This window comes from Acipenser ruthenus, chromosome 27, assembly GCF_902713425.1.
Source record: "Acipenser ruthenus chromosome 27, fAciRut3.2 maternal haplotype, whole genome shotgun sequence".
Taxonomy (NCBI): Eukaryota; Metazoa; Chordata; class Actinopteri; order Acipenseriformes; family Acipenseridae; genus Acipenser; species Acipenser ruthenus.
This window is the reverse complement of record NC_081215.1, coordinates 26,640,747-26,660,236: the sequence shown is the minus strand read 5'-3', so window position 1 is coordinate 26,660,236 and position 19,490 is coordinate 26,640,747. Positions and strand designations below refer to the sequence as shown.

Below are 19,490 nucleotides of genomic sequence, written 5' to 3'. Positions count from 1 at the left end.
ACTGAGAATTCCTGACCTGAACTGCATTTCTCTATTGGAATGCGATGCTAAAAGCGTGCTTTCTCGGTAGTGTTGGGCTTGCTGGTTTAATACTGCAAAGGGAAGGGTGTTGCATTTAATGTGGGTGATTAATGCTGAATGCAAAGCTTAAAATAAGCGAAAATCAGTAAATAATACATATTTGAACGCACAAATGGAAAATCGTCATGTGTGTATTGTAACTGGAATATCTGCAGGTCAGGAGTGCAGTTTGAAAGAAACTGAAAAGATACAATAATAATTTATATTTAAAACAAATAACACTGCTCTTTCACAGACATGAAACTGTAAAGAAAGCGTGCGTTTACTCTTACACTGTAAGACACCAACAGAGCCGGCGCAGAGGGGGATTCCTTTGTATGCTATCAAATTGGTTTCGTTTCTATTCAGAAACAGAATGAAAACCATAAAGGTGTCCCAGAAATACAAACCAAATCATCATACGATGACTGTGTGCAACACCGTCTACTCCAGACATTGTGTCCGGTCCCATCGTTATGTTTATACTCGGTTCTAATCCATTGCTGCCTGTGATGAAACGCGCAGTGTGATCGTCTCAGTCCGCTTTCGCGGTGAGCTGCAGAGAAGTAGTTCCGGTCGATGCAGGAAGAAGGAGAGTTAAGGTCTGAAGTGCTGGGGCTCAGCTCAGGACAGGACAGGACAGGACAGGACGGGACGGGACAGTACATAGGTGTGTGGGACAGCAACGCCCGTGGTGATTTTACATGACGGGTAAGTGCTTGCAGGACGGCAGGCATTAGCTCATCATGGATAGGCGCTTTATTGAGGTACTCGGGTGTCGTTGTGATTTTGCAGTGCAATCACGTGTTACGTAGTTGTTGTTTTTTTACGATATGCTGTTTTACAACTGGCCGGTATGGCTGTCTGAGGGCAATCGCTTTGTTTTGTTATCCCAGTATTCATGCACAGATATTTATAATGTGTCTGGCGAGTTCGCTAAGCGAGAAGAACAGCGTCATGCTTTCGTGTCCTGATCAGAAAAGACAATGCCATTGTTTGAGGTTAGCTAGTATTAATGTTACAATTATTATTATTATTATTATTATTATTATTATTATTATTATTATTATTTCTAATTAACGCACAGTACTGTTCACTGATTCGTGCTTTAAAAGTCAGTTGGACGGAGCTGGTTGTAGTCCTGCGTGTTTATGCGGACCAACCTCGTGATACAGTCACGCTGGGCTGTTGCACCCCCCTTCCCTCCCTCCCTCCCCCATTTTTTTTTTAAACAGTCAGATAAAATAATGTAGTGTTTCTCTTCTTGTTCCACTTCATGTATTTACATCACCGGTTTTGCATGTTGCATTAGTTCCGTCTACACCAGCCTGGGTGGTTCGTCAATAGTGTCAATTTTTAAACGACCTACAAAGAATGTAGGCTAACACGTCTTTTTAAAATGTCATTTATTATTAGTGTTTGCAGTCTGAGTCGTTGTGCTGGCTTTCTGCCATCGCGTTCTTACTGCAGCAGATCTGTTTGTAACTTTTATGAAATCAAACACGACTGAAAACAAACAGAAAAAATGCGCCGTATCCCATTCTACTGAACTTCCTGTTTTGACTGAGCGCTGTCTCCTCGTACTGCCTCGAGCCGCTCTGTATTCCAGGGATACTGAAGTTCAGGTAGACGCACACGTGAATGCCAGCAACATAATACAAACTCCTACAGAGAGAAGGGAGAGAAAGCGTCCAAAATCGCATTGTTTGATCCTTGGAAACACTCACTAAAAGTTGCGCTGTACCTCCGGTTGTCTTCCAGAAAGGAAAATAAATGCTAATGTTGTAAAATTATTAAAATGACAAGGGGGCGTGCTTGTGCCTTGAAAGAACCTGCAGTATTTCAATCCACAGTCTAATTTATAGGTGGATTTAAGAGAATCGTGCAACAGCCTTGGAAGCGTGCACTGCACTCTGTGACTGGTTCACTCCCCTCTACTGCACTGTACTGGGATTGTAATGAAACACTGCAATTGAATTAAGTGTCGAGCTGATCTGGTTAAACATCCTAATTGACCAGAAATGAAAGTACATTTGTAATGAAATCACAGGATCCTGATTTAATGAAAACAACAACAACAAAAAAAGAAAACTGCTTGTTATCTGCAAGGCCTCCCTGGTGCGAGAGAACAGGTTATAGTTAAATAATAAGTTTGTTTTGTACATATCGTTGCATGCATGCTAGATATGTTTATGCATTTGGCGGAGGTGTGTTGTTTTTGCACATGCTGTGTGACGAATAGGAATCTCTAACACATTCCAGCAATCGGATTGTGCTTATCAGGCAGTGCAGTGATGTTTATAAAAGGAATCACAAGTCCGGAGCACGCAAAGGTCTCCGGTCTAGACTTTAAAAGCAGCAGAGAGCCAGCGAGCTGCATTGCTTGCATAGAGCCAAGCTCACCATTGAGTAACGCATGGGTAGCTGGCAGAGCAACTGTAAGTAAAATCTGCTAAACTTTGGAGATCTCAGCAGTGTGATCCATTCCTGGTTTTACTTTGAGTTTAATCAGACACACCTGAACTTGTTACCTATACGCTGGTGCGGATCAAAACCTGGAATGGGTGAAACTGCTATGCAATAGGAGTCTTATTTCCATCCCTGGATCTTATGACCAGTATGCGGTGCAGTACCGCATGGCTGGGAAGTGCCACTGAAATGTTGCCTTTTGTCTTTCCCTCTGTTGTATTCAGTGGTGAGGATTTAGGATGCGGTCGGTGAGAGAGGAGTGATAATCAAGCCCCCGCGATATAGCCACCATGCCAGTGATCCCAGAGTCCTATAGCCACGTCCTGGCGGAGTGTGACTCCCTGGACCCGCTGCTCTCTGCTCTGCGGCTCGACTCCAGCAGGCTCAAGGTGACCCTTGCTCTTCTTTCCTGCTTCTGCTTCTGACAGTCAAATTCAGCATAGCACCACCACTGCATGGCCAGCCAAAGAGCCAGACTGCGCACTGCCGAAGGGATCAATTGCGGTTCTCTGCAAAACAAAAAAGGGATATTGCTAAAAGACTGTCTACTGTTTTAGAGATAGAGATTTCATACCAGCTAGAGCAAGCAGACAAATGTTTGTTTACAGCCTGGAGAGTGGAAAATTTAAAACTGATAGTGTTCTCAACGGGATCAGATTTTGCCCCATGAGGAATTATTTTACGGCAATATTTACTGAAGCATATTGTACTTTTTTTCTAAGCTAGTTTTATGAAATTGATAATGCATGCAGGGATGGAACACACAAAGGCAGCAAGCTTGCGCACGTCTAACGGAAGTCTGGAATGGCTCAAGCAGCTGTGCATTGCTGGGATGTGCAGTGTGGCAGATGGGCTGATGTGTGTGTTTTGTTTCAGTGCACCTGTGTGGCGGTGTCTCGGAAGTGGCTGGCTCTGGGCAGTTCAGCAGGAGGGCTGCACCTCATTCAGAAGGAGGGCTGGAAGCAGAGGCTCATCCTCACACACAAGGTGCAGTAAACGGGAGGAGCTCTTCCTGTCTGTGCCCTGCAGGCCTTCTCTCACGGGCGAAGTCTATAACAACAGCTGTGTTCTGCTTCTTTCTCAGGAAGGCGCTGTCTCCAGGGTCGCCTGCTGTCCGCACGATGAGGACTTTGTCGCTGTCGCCACGAGGTGAGCGGAGGAGAACCCTCGGTACAGAGCCGTGTGTTTGTGTGCAGCGCTCGCTGGTTTTGTTTGTGCTCTTCAGGTCAAAGAAGTATTACGCCGTCTTTCTGTCTGTCTGTGCGTCTCTGTAGTGGGTTCCACTGTATTGTGCTCTTTAGTTATGTTTCTTTGGGCTGCGTTGTGGACCCAGCAGTGACAGACTGTCTGTGTCTGTGTTCTAGCCAGGGCGTGGTGGTGGTGTGGGATCTGCATCTGGAGAGCCGTGGGAAGCCGGAGCGTGTGTGCGTGTCCACGGAGCACCGGGACAGAGCCGTGACCGCGCTCTGCTGGGACTCCACCCAGCACCGCCTCTTCGTGGGTGATGCTGTCGGCAGGGTGTCCACCCTCAGAGCCAGCTGCTCCAAGCAGGGGAAGGTACCATGGTTCATCCAGTACTCTGTGTGTGTGTGTGTGTGTGTGTGTGTGTGTGCGCGCACAGTGCAGTGCGTTTTGAGCTTAAACAGAGGGATGGGAATAAGACCCCCATTGCACAGCTGTTTGATCCATTCAGGGTTTTACTATAAGTTTTAATAAGAGCTTGTTACCTGTACACTGTAGCTAATCAAGCTGGTAGTAAAACCTGGAATGGGTGAAAATGCTGTGCAATAGGAGTCTTATTTCCATCCCTGAAAAACAAATCACTTTTTCTGTATTAATTGTTTTTTTTTTGTGTGTGTGTGTTAGTTCTGATCAGCGTCTCGGCCTCCCTTGCAGCTCTCTGATTGATTGTTTCCTCCGTGCTTCTTGCTGATTCAGGGGGCTTCGTTTGTCATGTTCCCGGTGCAGACCGTCACCACTGTGGACTCGCGAGTGGTTCAGCTCAGCTACCTGGAGGGGAGACTGCTGGTGTCCTCGCTGACTCGCTGCTACCTCTGCGATACTGACCGGTAAGCAAGCACTTGTGTGACCATGCAGGAATGACTGTGCAATAACTCCTATTGCATAGCAGGTTCACCTATTCCAGGTTTTAGTACAAGCTAGATTAGCCACAGTGTATAGGTAACAAGCTCAGGTCTGTCTTATTAAACTCACAGTAAAAACTGGAATTGATCAAACTGCTGTGCAACGGGAGTCTAATTTCCATCCCTGATTTATGTATGATTTGCTAATCTTAAAACTGAACTGACGTTCTTTAATTTAGTGTTTTCTCTTCCCGCTGCAGGGAGAAGTTCTGGCGGATCGGGAACAAGGAGCGAGATGGGGAGTACGGTGCCTGCTTCTTCCCAGCGGTCCGGAACGCTGGGAGCCCGCAGGCACTGATCTACTGCGCCCGTCCCGGATCCAGGATGTGGGAAGTGAACTTCGAGGGGGAGGTCCTGAGCACCCACCAGTTTAAACAGCTGCTGGCCTCTCCGCCCCTGCCCCTCATCACACACAGGTAACCCAGACAGCCCAGGATAGTGTGACACGCTGCAGTGTCATCACACACACACACACACATACATATATATATATATAACATGCATGTGTTTTTCACAAAGGAATATCCATGTTTTGTCAAAACGTAATACAGGGATGGCAATAAGACTTGCACTGCATACCAGTTTGATCCACACCTGAGCTTGTTACCTATACACTGTGGCTAGTCAAGCTTGTGGTAAAACCTGGAATGGGTGAAACTGCTCTGCAATAGGAGTCTGACTTGTCTTGCTGTGTTTGTTGACAGGTCTGAGCCTCTGTATGGAACCTCACCCTGCTTTCCTCAGTCAATCTCCTTCCCCAGACTGCTCTTTCTCAGGTACTGATTATTACTCGGATTATCCCCAGCACGGTGCAACACCCTGCAGGGTCCATGCTTTGGGTTAATTGGTGGTTGTTTTCTTTGCAGTGATCAGTATGTCCTGACCTGGACGGAGAGAGGAATCTATATCTTCTTGCCTCAGAGTGTTCAAGTCCTGCTGTGGAGCGAAATCAAAGGTCGGCCGCACGTTTTTTTCTTCCTTATCCTCAAGTAATGTTACGTTTAACACCAGACTTTGAATTGCCAGTTTGTGGTTCACACTTCAAAGCGCTTGCACTTTCCTATGCTTTTACTAGGGAGCACTTCTATAAGGGTAGTCAGTGCCTTGAGTAATATTGTAACCCGAGCCCTGTGTTCCTGTGTGTTCTTCAGTAATATTTTGTTACTGTGTGTTCTTCAGTAATATTTTGCCCCTGTGTTCCTGTGTGTTCTTCAGTAATATTTTGCCCCTGTGTGTTCTTGCTCCAGACGTGCAGGACATCTCAGTGTACCGGAACGAGCTGTTCTGTCTGCACGGTGACGGGCGCCTCTCTCACCTGTCGCTGCTGCCTGTGGAGCGCTGCGTGGAGCGTCTCCTTCGCAGGGAGTCCTGGGGCCTGGCCGCCACTGTCTGCTGCCTGTTCCAGCACGCCGTGTCCCCCAGCAGGGTATGTTCAGCTCCCAGAGCTCTCGGTACACTCTCCCTGCACCAAACAGTAACCTCCGCTTGTACCTGAAGATGGCTGTGTTTGTATATCATAGTTCATTTAATAAACAGTATCAAAACTCTCTGTTATCGCTATTTCCTTGATTTAATGCTGCAAAAAATTAAATAAATAAAATAAATAAAATCTTTTTCCTCGTATCCTTGCACTGGGATGCTGCTATTTCCACTGAGCCACACCCCAGGAATGAGCCCCTGGCAATTCACAGCAAAACCATGAACCAGAATCAAACGTCACAATAGAAGCCCATCACAGCTTCATTGCCCTTTTAACTGTTTGAACGTTCCCATAAAGGGAAAGTTTGATACTTTTGTGCACTTTCTGCATGTTTTTTAATCCTAAATCCTGGCTTCCATCTTTTCAGATATTCTCTTTTCTTATTTGTTACAAAATAGATTGGAAAAGAAACGTAGGCCGGTTTGCCAAGGTGCTGTTTCTGATCTAGAGCCCTTTTAAGTGCTGTGGGGTATTCCCCAGCATCTGAAATGCTCGTGTTTTTGAATGCATTTCTCTCTGTATAATGTTAACCCTGTTTCCCCAGCATCTGAAATGCTCGTGTTTTTGAATGCATTTCTTTCTGTATAATGTTAACCCTGTTTCCCCAGCATCTGAAATGCTCATGTTTTTGAATGCATTTCTCTCTGTATAATGTTAACCCTGTTTTCCTGCTTCAGGCTCGTAAGTCCCTCCCGATTGACCGACTCGAGCACCTTAAAGGTCAGCTGGACAGCTCCACCCAGCACGAGCTGATTGGTCAGCTGGAGGAAGTGATCTCAAAGCTGGAGCCCTTTGACTCCGCCTCCAGCAGTAGGAGAAGCAGCATTTCCTCCCATGTGAGTCTGGCTTCTCCCCTTGGCACTGACTGGCAGCTGGAATGAGAAACAGCAGGAGGGGGTTGGGGGGAGGGGGCAAACTGTCACGGTTGAGTCTCGGTTGATGTACTTCCAGGGTTGATGTTCCAGTGTGGTTTCATGCCTGCAATCTCTTTCTCTCTCTCTCTCTCTCTCTCTGTCCTTCTCTCGCTGCTCGTTTCAGGAGAGTTTCAACGTGCTGGACTGTGGGATTTACCGGGTGATCAGCAGGAGGGGCAGCCAGTCGGATGAAGACGCCAGCTCCCTTGTCAGCCAGACGCTGTCGGAAGACGAGAGGCTGAGGGAGTTCAGCTCTGCCCAGGAGGAGGAGCCAGCAGAGCATGGTAAGGGGTGGCCATGGCAACGGGCCGTCTGAAGGAAGTTTGCAGGGTCAGTCCCCAAGATATGGGGTTCGCGGACCCCCGATTTTAGTACTTCCGAACTTTTGTACCTCGTAAATCTGTCTGGCTTACCACCCCATTGCTTGATCCCATACAACAAACAAAATAAAAAAAAAGCTAAATAAAGCAACTGAAATTCTGACAATGCCTTCTGTTTATCTTAATATGTTTGTAAAAAACACAATAAAATAAAAAAAACAACATAACACTGCATTTCCATTCCTTATGATTTTGTTCTTCACTGTAGAACACACACAGCTCCTGTGTCTGCTGCTTATCACCCATTATTGCATTCACATGTGTTTGTGTGTTTTATTTTTTCATTATTCGATTTTATTCATTCATGATCTTGTTCCCATGCTGTGCCGACTCCCTCCTCCCCACCACTCAGACACCCTGCCCCCCATCAACGAGCGCGTGGAATCTGATCGGACCGACTTCCTCCTCCAGTTCCACATCCCCCTGTCATTCCGCCCCACTCCTCCGCGCGTCGCCCTGCAGGCTGTCAAAGACAGGTAAGGGGCTCTGCGTTTCAAACCAGAACCAACCATCACCCCCCTTTCTCTTTAGGAGCACGCTGTAGATCTGTAGACTATAGAAACTTTCCCATAGTAAAGGCATAGCAAAGTGTAAAGCATATAGTATTACAAGGATTGGAATAGGAGTCCATTGCAGTTTGATCCATTCCTGGTTTTACTATGAGTTTAATGAAACACACCTGAGCTTGTTGTCTATACACTGTGGATAATCAAACACATGGGAAAACCTGAAATGGGTGAAACTGCTATGCAATAGGAGTCTTATTTCCATCCCTGTATTACTATGTGAAAAGTAAGGGAAATGGCAAACAAATTTACAACTACAAACAAGCAGCTCAGAATACTTTAAGGAAGTCTGCAAAAGTAGTCTAAACAACAGAAAAAGGGTTTGTGGTATAGTGCGTGTAAAGGCATGGGTGAATCTGAAATCAATTCTCCCTTGCATGAAGTCCAGTGTATCCATGTTTGTGTCACACAGTTAATGTTTAAACATCTAGTTACTGACTGATCAATAAAACCAGTACATTGCCAGTAGTGTCAGGGAGGTGCACCGGTCCAAAAGGGTCCCCTTCCCAACTTCCTCGTACAAGAGTCTATGCTTGACAGGAAGGGGACTCTTTTTAGTGCTGCACAGCATCACTGCTGGTAAGCCATCCCTTATACCACGAAATCCATCGCTTTATTGATCAGACGCTAATCGGATACAACGTTTTAAAATAGTTTTGTATTAATATAGCAGGATTTTATTTGTTACAGAAACGATTTGTAGGTATTCACTTATGTGTTTGTTGCCTGCTGTCGAATCTATAGGGGGATGTGATACAAACTCAATTATAAAGGGGGAAGTGCCGATTTTATAAATATAGCTTGATCTCATCTCATGACCCGCTGCTCTCTGCTTTCACTTCCTGTTTCTCGCATGCACATTATTTCACATAAAAGCTGCCCATGGAGCTCTGTAAAGAAGACATTTGATTGTTTTTTCATTCTGGTGGATACAGAGTAACACTTGCTTGACAGAGCTGCTGTGAGGTAAGAGTGATTCCTTTAGCTTTCTGTCCCGGGATACGAGGAGAGCTCAGTTGAAGCAGCCGTGTTGTGATAAAGGGGCGGTCCGAAAGTCTTCTGATGCATTGTGTGAGCGGCAGGCTTCTCTCCATTGAAACTGAGAAGATTCTGATGTGTGTCGAATGTTTATTTATATTATATTATATTATATTGCTGTATGTACTATCTTCAGTAATAATACAATAATTTGACTTTAGGAAGTAAAACGAACGCTTTGTTAAAATCCCCTTCCTGAGTTCCTCTGTTTTTAAAATGTCTGGTATTGAAAGCTTCAGGTGACAATGATGGGGAATTCACAAGCCTTTTACAGTACTTGAAAGAGAAAACAAAACACCTGCTAGTGTTACAAAACTATATATATATATACTGTATGTGTGTGTGTGTGTGTGTGTGTGTGTGTGTATGTATGTGTGTATATATATATATATATATATATATATATATATATATATATAGTACATTATATATATATATATATATATATATATATATATATATATATATAATGTACTCTATATGCTGCTATGCTAGTTGTAATGACAGTCAGTCCCCCCCCCCTCGTTGACCTTCCTCCTCCTGACGCTCAACACTGTCCTTCTCCAGCGTGTCCAGCTTTGTGAGGAAGACCACAGAGAAGATCAACACCCTCCAGATGCCCTCTGACCTGTGGCCCAAACCGGACGGGAAAGAGGAGGGGCAGCCGCGTGAGGCCGTGGTAACCGTGGTAACCTACCCACAGGAGCAGGAGCAGGAGTAAGTAACCATGACTACCCCCGGCTAGCAGAGGGAGTTCACCTGGGACCCAGGTTCGGTTCTGACCTGGGACCACTCTGTGTGTGTGTGTGTGTGTGTGTGTAAGGAGTTTTGGGTTGGTCTCAGCCTTCCTCCCTAGGTGAAGGGATTTCTACCCCAGAAAAAAAAAAATCTCCACCAGTAATGATCACCACTGCAGCTGTACTGTCCGAGGTGCATCGGCGGTTGTTCGAGGACAGCTGTACAGTGTTTGCATAGACAGGGCTTCGAGATCCTGAGATTTCAGTTTCATCCTATTTACAATCCTAAGATTTCAGTTTCATCCTATTTACAAAATTTCTTATATTTTGGTTAGAAATCCAAATTTTAGGGGGGTGGTTGGTGTTTTTTTAAATTTTTTTAAACAAGCTTTGAATTTTTTGTTTTTTTAGTATTTCTGTATTTCCTGCTCTGTTCCCCAGGGTTTGTACAGATGAACCCCCTGCTGAGAAGGATGAGCTGCGGGGCCTGAAGGAGGCGACAGCGCGGGCAGTGTGAGTGTTATTAAAGATTCAAACAGCTGCTCTTTCTGTTCAGGCAACGCTGGAACTTAATACTGAAATACAGCTGCCTTCTGAAAAGCAAAGGGCAGTTTTGTTGAAAAGTGCCCTCACTTAAAAGCATAGCTCCTTTTCACGATGACTTCTATGATGAGATTTAGTGATCGAGTGTTTGGAAGGTGGATTGAAAAGGTGCATTTATGGACCAGACGCGGTCTGGAGGGGAGAACTGCAGATTGACTGCCTAAAGGATAATACCTTTTCAGGGTAATTACATGGTGAGTGATTCGTGAGCCCTGCTGGGGAAAAAATACACTCTGCAAAGCAGGCAAGGAGGTTTAAGCGAATTAGTACTGTTTTGCTGGGTCAGTAGTTTGTTTTCTCCTTCTCTGTTTTTTTTTTTTTTTGTATTGCAATGAAAACTAACACACATTGCACATGTGACCCCTCCTCCCCAGGGCCCAGCTCCAGGACCCCCTAGTCTTGCTGAACACAGACAGCCTCCTGGAAGTCCTGAGGACTTGGCTTCCAGCACTGGAGAGAGCCTGGGGTCTGCCGGAGGACCGCGCAGAGAGCGGAGGGGATGTACAGAGTCCTGTCCGACACTGGGGGGATACCATGGAGCCAGCGTGTGGCCCCCAGAAGAATGCTGTGCGAGGGGGGGACAGCACTGCAGCAGCAGCAGAGGGGGCCACAGGGCTCTCAGATGGGCCAGAGGACAGCAGGGACCCTGGAGACCAGATTGAAGAGGCAGGGTGCCCTAACCATGGGGGTGACACGGATCACCCTGCAGCTCTGCCGACCAGCCCCCAGGAGCATAGCGGGGTGTCTGAAGATTCAAGAACTGATCCGGGAGAGACCATTCTGGAGGGGGAGGGCTTCAGAGACGGAACAGAGTGCACCCCAGCACCCCCGGTTCCAATGCGAGTGACTCCCCCCTGCGAACTGCACCCAGAGCTTCACAGACACCTGACTGAACTGGCCACGCTCTGCTTGGAGCTGGGCTGCTTCCATGGAGACGGGGCCACGCCCTGCCGCTTCCTGCACAGGTTCTTCTTCCTGCTCGATCTGGAGCGGGCCCGGCGGAGCTGTCTGATGCGATACCGGGACTGTCCTGCTGTGTGGGGTGCTTACACTGCCGGGCTCAGGGGTGAGGGCTCCTTCCTTTACACAGAGTGGTGCAAACCCCTCCCTTCTACTCGTCAGTGTTTCACAGCCAAGTGGTGGATTGCTGAAATATTGGGATCCTCTAAGACCAGGCTTGATGACATTTTGAGATCAACTAAAATATAGGAATATTCTTCCTGGCTGTTAGGAGGTAGTGTGGTCCAGTGGTTAAAGACCAGGGCTTGTAACCAGGTCACCGGTTCAAATCCCACCTCTGCCACTGACTGACTCACTGTGTGACCCTGAGGTAGTCACTTCACCTCTGTGTTAAATCAATGTCCTGTTGTAAGTGACTCTGCATATAATGCACAGTTCACAGCCTGCCTCTGTAAAGCGCTTTGTGATGGTGGTCCACTATGAAAGGCACTATATAAAAATAAAGATATAATAAATAAATAATATCATCATCCATAATGCAGACAACACTCAGTGGTATACAGTATGAATGAATACTAACAGAAAAGGTTTGACCGGTACTTCTAGCTGAAAAGTTTGTCATTTAAATTTAGAAAGTTGAATTTCACCAGCTAGCATTAACTCAGCTGAATGGATTCTTCTGTGTTCCCTTCCCAGAGCTGACACGGTCCAGTCCTGGGACAGTGGTTCTGGAAGAAGGGGACCTGCTGAAATCCCTGCGGTACCTGAGAGCCCAAGAGCCGTGGAATGCAGCCCTGCTTCTCGCACACCTGAGCAGGTGAGGAGGGGGCGAGTTACTATCTGCTGAAGCTGAGTAATAGATACAGTATACAAACTCAAACTGCAAGTGTGTACTTGAAGTGAAATTGAGTAAATGCAAAAGACTTCTAAACCTGCTGTACAGACTGAATGTATATCGACCTTTTGCAGGCTGTACGAGAGGCATGGAGAGCTGGCTTTGAGATCCTTTGGCCAGTTCTATCCCACCATCATCCCTGCTGATGTCATGGCCCTGTCCAGGAGAAGCCCCGCCCACTTCCTGGCTTACTTGGACAACCTTGTGAAGTGGAAGCCTGCAGAGCAGAGGTAAGGTTCTGGGGAGTAATGGTGCGCTGAACCCTGCAGAGCAGAGGTAAGGTTCTGGGGAGTAATGGTGCGCTGAAGCCTGCAGAGCAGAGGTAACGTTCTGGGGAGTAATGGTGCGCTGAACCCTGCAGAGAAGAGATAAGGTTCTGGGGAGTAATGGTGCGCTGAAATTTAGTAATCAGCAATTATTTTATAATTTTCTCCCAATTTGGCATATCCAATTATTTTTTAGGCTCAGCTCACCGCTACCACCCCCTGCGCTGACTCGAGAGGCGAAGACGAGCCCACGCTGTCCTCTAAAGCTTTTTTTTCACACTGCAGACTTACCTCCAGGCTATACGGTGCACCTTTACTCTCCTTTTTAAGAAAATGCAATGCTAATGACACTGGAGGAAATAGCTTTGTGAATTCCGTGAGCATTAGTTTTATAATTGATTTATTTTTGTTCCTCTTCAGGCTGTCTATGATTGGTTCTTTCCTTCAACCGGAATCCCTGCGCCAGGATTGGCTCGAGCTAGCGCTATCCCATGATGCCCCACAGCTAGTGGACACCATCAGCCCTGAAGGAAACCCCAGGTACTGAGCGCTGAAGAGCTGAAACATTAAACTTTCAAGCTAATTGTATTCTTTAGTTTTTTTAGTTTTGTTTTGTAGATTTAGAAGAACGCTATGTGGCTGAATAGTTCTTCTTCTTCTCCTCCTCCTGCTCTCAGGTCCCGCTCTCACTTGTTCTCCTGGGGCTATGGGCAGCTCCTCTCCCTCCTTCTTAAACTCCCAGGAGACCTGAAGTGCAAGGAGAAGATGGCAGAGACCTGCAGATCTCACGGGTGAGTCAGGGAGAGCCAGGGGGATCCAGACCGCAGAGCAAAAGAATGTACTCAAATTGTTTTCTAAAAATGTATAAACACCAAAGCTGAAACGTGAATAATGATGTCACCAGGAGAGTTCTGTGTAAGATAGTGACCTGATACTGTGTGTGCTGCAGGTTCTGGACTGGCTACCTCTACCTGTGCTGGCAGCTGGAGAGAAGGACAGAGGCCTTCTCGGTTATCGTTAGCCTGGATGACATGGGTCTACTGGAGGGACCCAACGGTGAGACTTTTTACACAGGGGTGGAAATAAGACTCCTGTTGCATAGCAGTTTGGATCTGTTTGCTTTGGGGAGATTAAAAATCCCATTGAGATATTTCCAAGAAAGCCGGGGTTGTTAACCTGGGTGTCATACAGTATGTCAATTTTAATTCCGTTCAGACTTACCAGTGGGCCAGATTGTTCAAACTGCTGGCACTTGGTCGTTTTAGTAATAATTACACAAGGGAAGTTCTGAAACTCAGGAATGGGCAAGGATGGAAGACTGCATGGCAGCTGGTTTTAATATGAGATTAATAGAACACCTCTGATCTTGTTACTTATACACTGTGGCTAATCCTGCTCGGAATGGGTGAAACTGCTGTACGATGGCACCCTTATTTCCATCCCTCCTGAGTGCAGGGCTAGTGCGAGTTTCAAGCCCTTTACGAGAATATGCAGCTCCCTGAATCGCCCGTCTCTGTCCGGTCTGCAGGTGTGATGCCAGAGACCCTGGAGGAGTGGAAGTACCTCCTCCAGACCACGCAGAGCAAGGCTGACGAGCCCGCCTCCCCCTGCTCTACGCACGGCAACGGCCTGGCCAACGGCGGCTCTGATTGGTCCAGCCACGTCAACCTGGAGAACATGACGCTCCTATTGGCCAGGACAGTGGGGCCGGACCGGGCGCTGGCTGTGCTGCAGGAGTGTGGGCTGAGCGTGGAGCTGTCCGAGAGGTCAGCGCTGGTGTGCGAGATCCTGAGGATTGCAGAGAAACGACAGAGGTGATTCATGTTCAGAGAGAGCTTTCTCAGGGGAGATCTTGTTATTTCTTGCTGCCTTCTCTTGCCAGGACCCCCTTGAACAATGCGGTGTGTATCTCAAGGTTTCTGTCCTGGTTAAATAAATACTTTTAAAATGTGTTTTGAAAGGGAGCCCTGTAGTGCTGCATGAACCAATTTATTTGATTTTATTCTGATCGAGCTCTCCACAGATGGTGTCGATCAAACAGATTTACCATTCAGAGTGAAGAAACAGGGTTTGTGTGGATCGCTGTTCCCCGCAGAGAGAAAAAGCAGCAATAATTCCAGACAAACCCAAGCAGCTGTTTCTTCACTCGTTTCACTCTGAACGGTAAGTCAGCCCGATCCACACCAATGATCCTCACCTGATTCTCAGCATCTGATTTCCGTGGAGAGCTCCATCCCATAATGGGTTGTTGATTTCGTCATTCGGTTGCTTAAACGATTTATCAAAGAAAATTGTCGAATTTGGAGCCAAGAGAACTGGACCTGTTCAGATCATCTGAACAGCGGAGGAAGTTTGGCAGGACCCTGATCTTCCTCGTCATGTTTTTCTGTCCTGTCTGGATTTTGTTTTTCTGTGTTTCAGGGCCCTGATCCAGGCGATGCTGGAGAAGTGTGATCGCTTCCTCTGGTCTCAACAGGCATAGCAAGACAAACGACCCGGGACTGTCCCAGACTGACGGGCGCTCTCCCCGCCACAGCTCGGCATTTTAATTTGGTGACTCTCGCCTTCATGGTTTGATAGCGCCTGAAAGATGTCCGTACTCGACGTTGAATAATTTACCAGAGCCGCTACAAATCAAGCTGAAATCTGCTCTTCTCATGGCTGTACTGTCTGGGAAGACAGATGTTTTGCTCTTTCCTTACTGAAAGAAAATGCATTTCCGACAAAACGCTTCAGTCTTCCTCCTTATTTAACATGCACCAGCTGTATTATCTGGAGTATTGTGTGTTTTAAGATAACAATGTGGGTTCATTTAACTTTGACCCTGCGTACTGAGCCTTTAAACTGGCTTCTGGCAGCGGAACAGGATCCTCGCTGCAGCTGCTGAGGATCTGTTTCCCTGAAGGGGAGTCTGTGATGACTGCAGCAAGGTGGGGAAGCAGTGTTAATGACAGCTATTGCACAGCACATGCACCCTTACCAGGAGCGACTTTGATTTTATATAAATTATTAACTACAGTATCGCTTTTATAGTATTAGAATGTGTTTTACAAACAGTATTTAAGGATGATATTTTGACTTTGGTATTAACTGTCCAATCTGCTTATTTGTAGAGTGACAAGGAAAGGTTTAAGAAGGCTTGAAGGACACGGTTTACTGTGTGATGAGAGATTGTATTACTATTGTTGGGCACTGTAGACCTGTTTCAAGTTGACAGTATGTTAATAAGACTTTTTTGTTTTTTTAAATACATGTATTATTTAAAAATATATTAATATAGATCAAACTGCAGAGAGATGGTTGCATGAGGTGAATTTATTATTTATATATTTTTTTTTAAATAACGGCTGTTAATTAAAAAAACACTGGGTAATGTTCAGAAGTAAGTTGCTGTTGAATAAATGAATGAGACATTTAAACACTATGAAGAATTATTCGCTTTATCGGAGGGTATTGTCTATGTTGCACAACTGCATCTAGAACAACAACATTTTAACTTCTTTCCAGTTTCAGTCATACAGATGTGCTGAACCCGTTTTTGTTTAAATGGCCTGTCTCCCAGGTGCCTGCTTACGCCTGTGGTGCAGATGGAATGTATAGTTAACAGGCTTGATGGGAATGGATCAAACTGCTATGCAATAGGCATCTTATATCCATACCTGAAACTATGCATACTGAATTTAAGAGAAAAACAAATGTGTTAAAAAAAAAATAAACAGAGAAAACAATCAGAATTTTTTGGTAAGAATTTATTTGAGAGTTCTACAGCGCTTTATCAAATTGTACATGTGCTTTTGAACAGATCCGGCTGTGGCTGAGGGTGAAGCCGCTCAGTATTTCGAAGGGAGGCCGGCTGGTCTGTAGTCGTTGGGGTTCCCTCCGTTGCGACCATGGTGATTGGCCGCTTGGTCAGCTGCAGTGTCCTCATGCCCACTGCCTCGGAAACTCTGCCAAGCTTCACGGCCGTTGCTGGAAGAGGAAGTACCGGTTACTGTGTGCATACAAAATACAAACAAAAGAAATGACCGACTGCCTGCTTCTTAAACATAAACTGTGCTCTTGGTCTCGCGTCCACCTGGTTCACTGGTTTTTCGTACCTGATCACTTCAGCCGCCCATTTCCCCCCGGGGCCTCTCTGAGCTGCTTCATAGTTCCCGCGGGCGTGAAAGTACTTGTCTGCACCGATATAATTGGCATCTATCATGTGCTTGTAGGCTCGCCCCATGTCATAAGCCCCTGTTGCAAATAAAAATAAATAAATAGTCAATCTCCAAACTGAACAGCTTTTGCTTTCCACTTGCACCACCTAGCCCATTTCAGTTAGTGTACTGTGGTCCACATTTCCAAAGTCTACACTCCAGTTTTTAATTAACTCCTCTTGTATTCCTAAAGAAGATCAACACCACAGACTCCCTGTGCCCTGCTTCCTGGACAGTATGTGTGTTTTCAGTATTGGGCTGGGTTACTCACCTCCCAGTGCTTGGCCTGGGAACTTATACCATTGAGCCTGGGCTCCAAGAACAAGGCACAGCACGAGCGCACACAGATACAGCTTCATTCTCCCAGCTGCTGACGAGACAGAAACAGAGTTCAGAGAAACATGCCTGTAGCTGGTGACCCTGGAGCCTGGCTCTCTCTCTCCCTCTCTATTGACACTAACTGGTACTGAATTTAGAACTTTAACCCTGAAAGAACCAGACTGCCATACCCATTCCGCAGCAGTAATAAATGATTAAAATGTGAATCTATAACAGTCCACAAAACCCCCTTTAGCATCTTTGAGGGGACCCAAGGGGTCTCTTGTTACAGTTTCAGAGCCTGCTCCCTCTTCTCTGCCCTTTCTAGTTTTGTGAATGGGATCTATCTGTTGCCTCCAGCCGTCCCTGCTCCTTGCTTTGACGACCGCTTTAAGAAGCTTGATTATCAAGAAGCACTGTGTAAAGGTAAAGGTGAGTATTATCATCGTTATTATAACCAACGTCTTCCTGGTTTAGGATAGTAATTATTTCCACTTCTGTCATTACATTAAGAACACCCTGTAAAGGATGACAGTACAGCCCCCATTCCCCTCCAGTACTCACTAAGATCAGCACTCCACACAGTCGCTAAAGCTTTGTCTTCGGTCTCCGCCTGGTGTAGCTGTGAGGGACTGGGCTGGTATTTATAGGAGGTTCATTCCCATTCAGATATTCACTGAGTGGAGTGACTTCTGGGAAGGTTATGCAACGAGGGATTTAGAGTGTTTTGGAATCCTAGGATTTCCAGTGTGTCGCAACTCCCCAGGTACATTGAGGTCATGGCTGCCTTGCCCTGAAGGAATCTCATATTATTATTATTTATTATTATTTATTTCTTAGCAGACACCCTTATCCAGGGTGACTTACAATCGTAAGCAAATACATTTCAAGTGTTACAATACAAGTAATACAATAAGAGCAAGAAATACAGTAACTTTTGTTCAAGTGTGACAAACCACAATTCAATAATATAAATTCATATATATATACATATTAAATGAATTAACCGTGTAATATATAAAGCTAGCAAGTGGCACGTCAGTTTTGAGCTAAATTGGAGTTCCTGCTGTTGAAATGCAAGCAGGGTTCCTTTTTAAATATACATTACACAGTGCAAGAATGCCGATCATTACAAAATCACAGTGTTTGTTTACACTAGCTGTACTGGTGCAGTCACATGACCTCCCGTAACTGAAACACACACCAAACCTGGCCAAAGACCTGCCGGTAATGTCCAAAGCCTTGTTTACTGTAGTCCTAATTATGAGTTATTGACAAAGTTGTAATACTCCAAGTTCCTGGAATCACAAGGACAACACTGAGCGATTTGCATTTGAAGCTTCGTTCCCGGCATGGTCATCATCTAGGAAGTGTCATTGAGGTAGTTCTCAGCTGGTTCCATTAAGCCATTTCGAACTGGATTGCAACAGAGACCTGCACTGGAGGGGTGAGCTCTGTCTAGCACCGAGTGGACAGCTGTGATCATTACACTGTAACAGTGAAGTGCTTTAGAACCTGGTGTCTGAGGTTCTGCCAGGAGGTTCGATAAAATAATGAAAGGCATTATTGAACAGCTGGACTGGAGGGTCAAGGCTGCACTGCCCATCGTCTGCTATGTATGCAGTAAGCAATGCAGTGTATCCTGAGTCCCTGAGGTTAAATATTATAAATGTAAATATAGAGTTCTCTCTCCTGCTGCCTCTCCCTGCTTATGCTTATCCATGGACCAGGTGAGGAGATGGACAGCTTCATATCCAAAGGGTTAATATCCATAGTTATATCACACTGTCGGTCAGGTGTGCAGTCCGGAGGAGCGCTCCGTTTCAGGTTTGATTACACAGTTAATGAATGATCAGAGGGCTTGCTCAATGCCACAGAACACTTGGGAGCTGTTCACAGCATTCACTTGGGGTGCTTTGGTCAAAGAGAAACATTTCAAGAAGACCCGCACTCACTTAACATCTTTAAAAAAAAAAAAACAACACATTGAAATCCTTGTGCGTTTACTGTTACTGTTACAATATACAGTTCCGCTGTATATTGTAAAGTGCATGTCATGCCATGCCTTACAGCCTGCTCCTATAGCACAGTCTATCCTCGTTGGCTTGTTTTTAGGATGTTGCATGTTTCCTTCAGGAGTTAAAAGCTGGGCATCCTGCTGGGGGTCACCGGCAAATCCAATTGTCACCCCTCCATCCCTTCCTCCAAATCTGAGTGACCTGTTCTGTACTGACAGCCAGGGACATCAGCAGGTGGGATGAGATTAGGAGATTGTTTGTGCCCGGTTCGGGGCCTTGAGGACTTGGATCACGCTGTGTCCTTTTAAAATTCTATATTTTGTGAAGTGAACGTAAGACAGTGCTTAAAAAAAAAAAAAAAATGTAGTTCCCTCTTTATTTCTGATTCCCGTCTCATTGCACTTTGATTGTCATTCATTTGGTTCTTCGCTTGTTTTATTTTA

General features: G+C 45.7%; 2 protein-coding genes across 4 annotated transcripts; one reads left to right on the top strand and one right to left on the bottom strand.

Moving 5' to 3' along the window:
* Window positions 1-563: 563 nt before the first annotated feature.
* Window positions 564-16,246, top strand: LOC117432272 (BLOC-2 complex member HPS5-like). 2 transcript variants are annotated; one of them, XM_034053947.3, is made up of 23 exons: window positions 564-730; window positions 2,754-2,918; window positions 3,406-3,516; window positions 3,614-3,678; window positions 3,894-4,086; window positions 4,468-4,598; window positions 4,874-5,089; window positions 5,378-5,449; window positions 5,540-5,628; window positions 5,921-6,099; window positions 6,831-6,989; window positions 7,192-7,351; window positions 7,800-7,923; window positions 9,619-9,768; window positions 10,230-10,301; window positions 10,766-11,457; window positions 12,048-12,168; window positions 12,321-12,476; window positions 12,933-13,052; window positions 13,190-13,303; window positions 13,462-13,568; window positions 14,041-14,326; window positions 14,934-16,246. In XM_034053947.3, the coding sequence occupies exons 2-23, from the start codon at window positions 2,820-2,822 to the stop codon at window positions 14,992-14,994; spliced, it is 3,477 nt and encodes a 1,158-aa protein (XP_033909838.3). In that variant the 5' UTR covers window positions 564-730; window positions 2,754-2,819; the 3' UTR covers window positions 14,995-16,246. The 2 variants fall into 2 exon arrangements, with proteins under 2 accessions (XP_033909838.3, XP_033909837.3); XM_034053946.3 differs by having other exon boundaries at window positions 564-771.
* On the bottom strand, window positions 16,244-17,700 carry saa (serum amyloid A). Of its 2 annotated transcripts, XM_034904786.2 has the most exons (4): window positions 17,594-17,700; window positions 16,983-17,078; window positions 16,610-16,748; window positions 16,244-16,481 (listed from the first exon to the last, which is right to left on the bottom strand). In XM_034904786.2, the coding sequence occupies exons 2-4, from the start codon at window positions 17,068-17,070 to the stop codon at window positions 16,343-16,345; spliced, it is 366 nt and encodes a 121-aa protein (XP_034760677.2). In that variant the 5' UTR covers window positions 17,071-17,078; window positions 17,594-17,700; the 3' UTR covers window positions 16,244-16,342. The 2 variants fall into 2 exon arrangements, with proteins under 2 accessions (XP_034760677.2, XP_058857817.1); XM_059001834.1 differs by lacking the exon at window positions 16,983-17,078 and having other exon boundaries at window positions 17,594-17,650.
* Window positions 17,701-19,490: the final 1,790 nt, after the last annotated feature.

Coding starts and splice junctions, on each gene's coding strand:
- LOC117432272 (XM_034053947.3), top strand. CDS start 2,820: ATGCCAGTGATCCCAGAGTCCTATAGCCACGTCCTGGCGGAGTGTGAC. Junction 5,629..5,920: donor GCTGTGGAGCGAAATCAAAG/GTCGGCCGCACG, acceptor TTCTTGCTCCAG/ACGTGCAGGACATCTCAGTG. Junction 10,302..10,765: donor GAGGCGACAGCGCGGGCAGT/GTGAGTGTTATT, acceptor CCTCCTCCCCAG/GGCCCAGCTCCAGGACCCCC.
- saa (XM_034904786.2), bottom strand. CDS start 17,070: ATGAAGCTGTATCTGTGTGCGCTCGTGCTGTGCCTTGTTCTTGGAGCC. Junction 16,749..16,982: donor CCCAGGCCAAGCACTGGGAG/GTGAGTAACCCA, acceptor TATTTGCAACAG/GGGCTTATGACATGGGGCGA. Junction 16,482..16,609: donor TGGGCGGCTGAAGTGATCAG/GTACGAAAAACC, acceptor TTCCTCTTCCAG/CAACGGCCGTGAAGCTTGGC.